We start from the raw sequence: 9,827 nt of genomic DNA, 5'->3' as shown, positions 1-9,827 counted from the left end.
TTAGACCAATGCCACATCAAAACATTCTCTCTATCTCTTAGAGGTAATATAATATCACATATAGCTGCAACCTCATCTTTACTAAAATAGCCTGTCAATTTATTCATATCCCAGTACCTCTTGTCTTTTTTTAAAAGATCACAAACCCTTAAATCCTCAAGACCCGGTATCTGAAAAGAATGAACTCTAAACCCCTCTAATTTAGGGACCCATAGATCTTTCCAAACTCTAATTTTATTGCCATTTCCCACTCTCCAAGACAAACCTTTTTCAAGAATACTCACCCCACACTAAATACTTCTACAAACCATACTAGGATTATTGCCTAATTGAAAGAAAGTAAGTCATCCTTAGGAAAATATTTAGCTTTTAAGACACGACTTACTAAAGCATTTGGGCAACTGAGTAACTTCCGCCTCTGTTTCCCTAACATAGCCAAATTAAAAATGTGAAAATCTTTAAACCTCATAACTCTTTAGATTTGTATAATTTAGTCCAATCAAACCAATTTAACCCCTTTGACCCATCCATTTTCCTACCTCACTAGAAAGAATTCATGAGCTTTTGAAGCTCATCACAAGTAGATAAAGGGATAAAAAAAGTACTCATACAAACGTGGGTAAAACTTGAGTAATTGATTTCAACAACACTTCCTTTCCAGTTTGGGACAAAAAACGAAAGCCCTAACACCCAAATTTCTTCCTCGATCTATCCACCAAAAAGGTTTTATGTTATTATTTGTTGAGTTTTTCTTTTAAAAAAAAGTTTTAGAATTTAACAACTTGAAATATTTAAAATTTAATTTGGACAAAATTCGCCCTCCAAGCAATTTGGGGATTATTTTGATGGTTAATTCGAATTGTAGGAGACGACAGTTGGCACAGAGGGGAAAATTGTAGTCGAAAATACGGCGGCCACGAAATGCCAGCGTGGCACACTGTTAGCTGAAAGTAGCTTAACCCACTCAGACTCAGACTCAGACTCAGACTTTTGTATTTCTAGCTCTCTTTGCTTCTCTTCTCTAGCAACTTCGTTATTATCGCCACTTCCTTCTCCGTCGCAGCCCCTCCGCCACCATGCAAGCGCTTCACTCTACATCTCTCCGGGCTTCCCCTCTAAACCCCCTCCAAAAGAAGACTCGCAATGCCACAAAACCCCCACCTAAAAAACTCTCCTTCATCACTGCCTCCTCTACCGTTAATCCCACTACTTCATCTCCTAAACGCGAGAAAGACCCCAAGAAGAGAGTCGTAATTACGGGTATGGGATTGGTTTCTGTCTTTGGGAATGATGTTGATACTTACTATGATAATTTGCTTGCTGGCAAGAGTGGGATCGGTCCAATTGACCGCTTTGATGCCTCCAAGTTTCCCACCAGGTTCGGTGGTCAGATCCGGGGGTTTAATTCAGAAGGTTATATTGATGGGAAGAATGATAGGAGACTTGATGATTGCTTGAGGTATTGCATTGTCGCCGGGAAGAAGGCGTTCGAAGATGCGGATCTTGGAGGGGATACTAAGGTTTTTCGCTCTTGATTTTCAATTTTCTCTTTTCAATTGTCTTGTCACGGGTCTTTCGTTTCATTTGGCTTGGGAGTTTGCCTTTTGATTTTGGATCTGCATGTTGTTTGATAAGCAATTTAAATATAGAGTTAGCAGCTGTTAAAATTATTTATTTTTCTATATCATTTCAACTTGGTATCTTTCGGAAAATGGTATACATGCCAGACAAAAGTGTTTCTCTTGTATACTTCATTGTGTTTGTGACCTTCTGTTTTGGTTTCAGTCTCATTGAACTGTTTTCTTATGCATTTTGGAACAACTTGAATGATGGCTTGGCTGGAAGTAGATGTTTATTGGGCGTGTTTGAATCCTGTTTGAGTTAACGTTTGATTAATTAACACTTGCGTGTTTCATTTTCTCATTAGAATAAAAGGGGTTTGATGCTACTCTTTCCTCATGTTTGAGGCTGATTAATCTGTACTCCCTTTATTCTTAATGGTATTACTCTGTTTTCTTTGTTTTGTGTTTATGTTGCAAATATTTTCATTCCCATAAATTTAAACTCGGTTTCACCTGAAATTTCAATGGAGGAGATGTTATTTATTTGAATTTCAAATCATAATTCTGTCTCATTTTTACCATCTTTCAACTATATGTGGTGCTATAAACCAGTAGATGCACATGAATAGAAAAGTTTAGGATCAAACAATGCATTAGAATGTGAGATGTGAATTCAGATTTAACCATGATCATATAACTATCTGACGTTCATTGTTTGCTCTCTTAAATTAAAAAGTTTGGTTAAATTGCAAAAGAATTCAGGAGCAACTAATTTTTAGGTGACAAAACCCATATATAAATTACTTTCTTCCTCTGTTTTCTCCACTAATGTTTTCTTATTTCATTTGTGAATTAATTTGAGTTTGAGCACCTTTGTGCAGTGGTCCAGTATCTATTCTCTATGGGTTGTATCACATTAGATTTATGTAATCTTTCAGTTTGATGTAGGTTGAATCTGCTTACATGATTGTTTTATTTACATTGCAGATTGATAAAGAGCGAGCTGGTGTGCTTGTCGGAACAGGGATGGGTGGTCTTTCTGTCTTTTCAGATGGTGTTCAGGCTCTAATTGAGAGAGGACATAGGAAAATTACCCCATTCTTTATTCCATATGCTATAACAAACATGGGGTCTGCCTTGCTTGGTATTGAACTTGGTCTCATGGGTCCAAATTATTCAATTTCAACTGCCTGTGCTACCTCCAATTATTGCTTCTATGCTGCTGCAAATCACATACGCCGAGGTGAGGCTGAGATAATGGTTGCAGGTGGAACTGAGGCTGCCATCATTCCTATTGGTTTGGGAGGTTTTGTAGCATGTAGGGCCTTATCACAGAGGAATGACGATCCACAAACTGCTTCAAGGCCATGGGACAAAGATCGAGATGGCTTTGTTATGGGTGAAGGTGCAGGAGTGTTGGTAAGTCTATGATTGTTTGTGCACTAAGGTGGATCTCCATCCTCCATCCTCTACCCACAATCCCTCTTGTCCAAATAAACCTTTTTTTTAATGCTTTTCCTACTAGGCAACATCCTTTTGGCTTTGGAAATTGGTGCTTGATGCGATTAATGATATATTGAAGTTCTGCATGAGTGTTAGTGCTGTTATTCAGATATGGAAGATTTCTGTTTTTCCTGACAGGTAATGGAGAGCTTGGAACATGCAATGAAACGAGGTGCACCTATTGTTGCCGAGTACTTGGGGGGTGCTGTTAACTGCGATGCTTATCACATGACTGATCCAAGAGCTGATGGACTTGGGGTCTCTTCATGCATTGAGAGAAGTCTTGAAGATGCTGGTGTGTCACCTGAAGAGGTAATTTTGTTTCAAAATTAAAAAACATTCTGAAGGCTAATCTTATCCTGTTATAATGCTTTTGTGTGGCAATACCTACATTTGTGAATTACTGTTTGTTTGATCCACTTTATACTTAATTCTACCTAAATGGCAGTCTCTGTGGCATATTCTTTTTGTTCTTGCCATGTTGTGTATTCATTTAGAAGTAAGATTGAAGCTGCATCTGGGTGTTTATGTTTCTGTGAGAGGGAACGTGAAAATGGGTCCTTTTTGATATTTTGTAAGATGAGGATACAACTTCACGTATTATGAAATTCAAATTAGGAATGAGGAGCGAGGAATACTATTAAGGCATATGTACCATAAGAGGCTTTATGGAGGAGCTAGCTAGGACCTAATTTAATATTTTATATTTATCATGAACTAATGCTTGACTGCTATATAACGTGGGGCAGTATCTTTTACTTTTTTTTAATTAGGAAATTACTTGGCCTGCTCCTTGAAGTTGCTCTGGTCTTTGTTCATTCAGATGGATTTCCAACTAAATTTTGGTTGTTTAGAAGAACATTTTTCTATGTTACTCTTGATATAAAATCTGGTCGATTTTTTTTCCCTGTGATGGATATTTTTGATCTTTTATGACAGACTATATATGAATGACAAAGCATAAAAATGAACTAGAATCTGAAATCAATTTAAACGCTTTGCGCTTTTTGTCCGCGTTCTAAACTTAAACGTTTTTTTAATGATATTTTTAGAATTTAATAAGTTCTCTATGAGTCAATCTGCTTCCTGACATGTAGAACCACACACAGAGAAATGAAAAAGGAAGTTTTAATAGCTGAAACTCCTAACTTAGAGATCGATCAGGGTTAGAAAACTAGAACAATCTCAGGAGAAACAAAACAAAGAAAGAAAGTATGAATATAAAGAAAACTTGTACTCACACAGGGCTTTCCCCTCCCCAAGCTAAACATCTGAGACAAAATTCACAAGCTGTCCTAGTCTCTCTTTCACCACCCTTTCTACAACTACTCCTAGATCACAATCTAGGCATAACCTAGGAAGTACCGACACGGGTGCAGGTGCAGCGAGTGACATTTTAAAAACATATGAGACACGGGTAGGGCGGGGACACGCCATATATATATATATAACATTTATAAGTCATTATAAACTATAAATTACATCCATAATAAGTCATGAATTCATCAAAAAGAAACATTTAATACTTCAAACTATTAACTATTTAAACTATCAAAAAAGGAGCGGCTGCTATATATTCTTTTCTTATATTTTGATTTCTTTTATTTATTAGGGTTTTATTTTATTTTAATATCCACCCTTTTTTTGTAAAATTATTTAAAAAACCTCTATATTCTACTTAATTAACTCATAAGCCTTGTCCCCGAAGTGTCCCCATATTAAAAAAGAAAAGAAAAAAAGGGGACACTTATTTTGGAGTGTCGGGCGCGTGTCCTCGAGTGTCCGACACTCGTATGTTAACCTCCTAGAAGTGTCGGTACTTCCTAGGGCATAACTAACTCTACCTATCGCTTAGTTACTCATGGCTCTCCTCTTCTTTGTTGAGATTTCCTTGTCATGGGCCATAGGAAGCAGGTCGAACAGCTAGTCTCCTGCCCTCCTTCTCTATAAGGAAGAAAAGCATAAGATGGATTAGTTTTACCAAGCAGCACAAGTTCAATCATGAGTCTATTTGCCTTTCTCAGGTTAACTACATAAATGCGCATGCAACATCCACTCTAGCTGGTGACCTTGCTGAGATAAATGCTATAAAGAAAGTATTCAAGAATACTTCTGATATCAAAATCAATGCAACCAAGGTAAAATCTGTACAGCTTACTGTATTTGCTTTTCCATGCTCTTCAAGCTTGGACACTCAAAAGGCTTTTAGTGCTGTTGGTGATTGATGCTTTCCTTTTTCAGTCTATGATTGGACATTGCCTTGGTGCTGCTGGAGGTCTTGAAGCAATTGCTTGTGTTAAGGCCATAAACACAGGATGGTTGCATCCAACTATCAACCAATTTGTATGTGTTTCAGCATTTTTGTGCTCTGCCCTTATTTTTTTATATACTTAAATGTTAAGTAATTCTTTTCAACTTCTGCAGAACCCTGAGCCTTCAGTTGAATTTGATACTGTAGCCAACACAAAAAAGCAGCACGAAGTCAATGTTGGTAAGATGATGAAAATATCAAACTCGGTTCGTCAGTTATCGATTGCTTTAACCCAGTATCTGAACTAAATTCCATGTCTCTTTTCAGCCATTTCAAATTCGTTCGGATTTGGTGGACACAACTCTGTTGTGGTGTTCTCTTCATTCAAGCCCTGAGAAATCCAGCTTTCTTGAACAGAGGGCATGAAGGTTTGTGCATTTCTTGTAGGAAGCAGAGATGGTTATGGAGGTATAGATATTGAGGCTGCTTGGTCATTTTAAGTTGAGCTGCAAATAGTGTGATTCTCTTCCAGCCATCTGTAGTTGTTGGGATCGTTAGCATAAAGTTCCTGAATAATTTATTTTCCTTTTTCAAGTTAAATTTTCTTGTGATGTTAGATTAGGGTGAACTATGGCAAGTGAGTTTTATCAGTTTTAAATTTAATGTAGTGGTTACAAGCAAAGTCCTTTTCTTCTGTTCAAAAGCTACTCTCCATTTAAGTGGACTACAGATGCATATTCTTTTTATTACATTTGTAGGTAGCTAGAATATACATATAAACATTAAATATTCTGCTTTATTTTCTTTAAATTAAAAAGAAAAACCAGTTCTTGCCAATTGTTTTTAGGGTAATTATTATTTTCTTTGCAAGTAATGTGGCATTTCTTTTGTTGCAAAAATGGTTATTATTTTTTTCCTTAATAAAAAAAAGAATTTGACTACTGTTTATATGCCATGGTAGTCCATTATGTTAACATGCCAAATTTAATTACTATATATGTGTTAGTTGAATTTCATGTTTTGCACCTTATAAAATATGTGTGGTTTTTTCTTGAAAAAAGAACAGAGATTATCACATTTTACTATATAATTTTTTTTAGGTTTGAATTTTATTACAATGATCAATTAGACTGATTGAATTTGTTTAAATGATATTCATTTCAATTTGTCTAAATCTATATATAAAAAAAATAAAATCAAAGCTTACAAAAATAAAGGGTTAATTTTCTATTCTAAATTTTTCAATAAAAATTAATTTTCTAATTTTAGACTTTTAAAGCGTTCACAGGTTTAGGGGCTCAAAATATGTAAGTTCAGATGACATTTTCAGGAGGAACTAATATATTAAGCTTTTTTCCTATGTGTATATTATGTTATCTTTAATTTTTTTTTTTTGTAAATCATATGAACTATTAAGCTTTTTTAGCTAATAGGTCAATTATATAAAATATCTTGATTGTATTTTAGTCAATACATTGTATGAAGTGAGAGAACAAAGGGAGAGTTGGGGAGATAGCACTTAAAATATATATCGTAAAGCATATGACATAGTGGACTGATGTTTTCTACAAACGGTTCTAACAAAACTAAGCTTTCATAAGGGATGGATTCAGCGGATCATGATGTGTGTCACTATAATGGAGTATTCAGTATCTGATAATGACAACTCTATGGGTCCTATCAAACCTGATAGAGGATTTAGGTAGGGAGATTCGCTCTCACCTTACTTGTTTATTATCTATGTAGAGGTGCTGTCAAAACTCATTCACAAAGTAGAGCATGAGGGGTTGATATATGGATGTTTGATTGCCAAAAGGGCTCCTTCAGTTTCTCACATTTTCTTTGCAGACGATAGCTTCCTGTTGTTCAAAGCTACTAAGGAGGAGTGCAATAAGATATCAGATATTCTCTCTGAGTACGAGACTGTCTCAGATCAGACTATTAATCTCTAGAATTCAGGTATCTTCTTCAGCCCCTTTGTTAATCTGGACCTCCACGTGGAATTCTGCAACCAACTTAAGGTCAATCAACCCCTCGATTCAAGTAGGTATCTAGGTCTCCCTTCTTTAACTGAGAGATCTAAAACTGCTATATTTGTTTTTTTTTAAAGGATAGGCTACGGAAGAGGCTTGGTAATTGGAGCTTTCAGTTTCTCTCATCAGTGGAAAAATAGGTGTTACTAAAGATGGTTGCTCAGACTTTACCAATGTTTTGTATGACCGTTTTTGTATTACCCAAATCTTTATGCGTCGACCTTTAGAAGATGACGGACTTGTTCTAGTGGGGTATGAAAGGTGGAGGGAAGCGTAGTATTCTTTGCTTTGGTTGGTCCTGATTGAGTTCTAATAAAAGGGTGGATTGAGGTTTAGAGACTTGCACGACTTTAACCTGGCTCTTCTAGGAAAGCAATGGTGGAAGTTTATCACATAACTGCACATGTTAGTAAGTAGAATATTCAAAGCTACACATTTTCATGTGGTTTCTTTCGTTTCCTCCAAACTGACCTTTTATCACATTTTTATTTGGGGGAGTGTGTGGTGGTCGGTAAAGAATCTAGCTCTTGGGTCTCGATGGAGATTAGGGGATGGGAATTCAATATCGGTTTGGGATGATCCTTAGCTTAAATCTGAAGTACGGTTCCAAGTAACTTCCCCTATGATAGCTGGCCACGATAATGACTGAGTGGTTAACATGTTTATTCATGGTACACGTCTTGGAGATAGGGGCAAAATGTCTACTTTTTTCACTACGCAGGTTAGCGGAAACATGGTGGTTCCCACACGACAGACTGTTGATCTGTTGATTTGGAATCACACAAGGAATCCTGTAAGTCCGGATATCGAGCTTTAAAGGTTGTTAGGGTTAACGTTGAAGCCAGGTTGGGGTGGAAGCGTCTTTGGGATCTTGACTTGCCCTCGAAAATCAAATCATTTTTTGTGATTGCAATTTTTATTTTTATAATTTATTTGTTGATTAATTTAAAACATGTCCATATTAGACATTTGGATAAATAATTTATTAGTCTTTATGTTTTTTTTATCTAACACACTATTTAGTCATCGTATTTTAATAATACATTATTTAGTCCTTAATTTTTATTCTATTCCATAGTTTAGTCATTTACATATTTGAATTACTAAACATTTTAGTTCATTTTTAAGAGACTAAACTACTGAATATAACAAAAAATAAGAACTAAATATTATATTATTAATATACGAATACAAAACAGTGTGTTAGGTAAAGATGTAGGGACTAATAAATTATTTACTCTAGACATTTTACATACTAACAGTACAATTAATCACAATTTTACCAAATACTGATAATCATCAGCTAGCTGTAACGGTAACAACTATTAGCTCACAACTGAATCAGACAGACCCTAACTATAATAGCTAACAACTAACAACTATTAGCTAATTGCTCAATCAAAATATGCTCCAAATTAGCTATTCTAATTTTTTTTTTAGAATATTTTAGTAACTTATCCCATTAAACAAATTTTAATTAAGCTGAGATTGGCTGATATAGATTCTCTAAAATAATGTGTATGGAAAGAAAAAATTTAATGGTTTCTGAAAAAGGAAATGACGTATATTGTGATTGAAAATATTTATTGTGTGATCATTACTATGAAAGTGAATCATTAGTAAATAGTGAAATAAAATGCAAATAATGTGAGATAAAAAAAATGAAAATAAGGATAAATACAACCTATATGATTTATTTTAGTCCTAAGATATAAATACCAGATTTTGATTTTTGATTTTCCTTTTTTTTAAGTATAAATTGTTTGTTATCTATTGAATAAGTAACACATTATAAATTAAAATTTGCTCAGAGTGGTAGGAATTTATCATAAAAAAAAGGTAAAGTTCAAATAAAACCCCTGTGGTTTCACTAGTTTTCAGATAAAGAACTGTAGTTTACTTTTTGTCAAAACGAGGATTGAGGTTTTTAACTTTAACAAAATAAGAACCTTTTCGATTGATACTATTAAAATCACATTTGATGACTTCAAAAATGACATGTTTTAAGAACTACTAATATTCTAAGCAACTTTAATTCTTCGACTTTTTATTTATTTTGAGATTGTTTAGATAATGTTTGGTAAAGAGGGAGAAAATTAATGTTTAGAGAAAGAAAGTTCCAAAAAAGATGATTTTGGAAAACCGAAAATGTAGTTCCATAAAAAATATGACATTGAACAACTTTAATTCTTGAAAATTTTCATTTTCAAGTCGTTAAAGATGGTTTTAATAGCATTAATCTAAGTTTGAAACCTCATTCATCATTTTGATAAAAAGTAAACTACAATATTTTATCTGAAAATTAGTGAAATTAAGAGGTTTTATTTGAACTTTATCCTAAAAAAATAGTGATATCAAAGCCCTAACCACAAATTAAATTAGAAAATTTGCAATTAGAAAATTTGCATGTAAATTAATTTATAATATATAAAAATAATGAATATTTAGAATTAATTTTTATAATATAATATAATTGTA

The 9,827-nt window shown here is 34.3% G+C and overlaps 1 protein-coding gene across 1 annotated transcript; it reads left to right on the top strand.

Annotated features, from left to right (window-relative positions):
* The first annotated feature begins 970 nt into the window (after nucleotides 1-970).
* LOC136232561 (3-oxoacyl-[acyl-carrier-protein] synthase I, chloroplastic) lies at nucleotides 971-6,062 on the top strand. The gene is made up of 7 exons (XM_066021781.1): nucleotides 971-1,520; nucleotides 2,550-2,981; nucleotides 3,204-3,377; nucleotides 5,090-5,203; nucleotides 5,307-5,408; nucleotides 5,490-5,556; nucleotides 5,644-6,062. The coding sequence occupies exons 1-7, from the start codon at nucleotides 1,077-1,079 to the stop codon at nucleotides 5,709-5,711; spliced, it is 1,401 nt and encodes a 466-aa protein (XP_065877853.1). The 5' UTR covers nucleotides 971-1,076; the 3' UTR covers nucleotides 5,712-6,062.
* The last annotated feature ends 3,765 nt before the right edge of the window (nucleotides 6,063-9,827 follow it).

This window comes from Euphorbia lathyris, chromosome 6, assembly GCF_963576675.1.
Source record: "Euphorbia lathyris chromosome 6, ddEupLath1.1, whole genome shotgun sequence".
Taxonomy (NCBI): domain Eukaryota; kingdom Viridiplantae; phylum Streptophyta; class Magnoliopsida; order Malpighiales; family Euphorbiaceae; genus Euphorbia; species Euphorbia lathyris.
The sequence above is the reverse complement of the archived record's forward strand: the minus strand, read 5'-3'. Positions and strand labels throughout refer to the sequence as shown.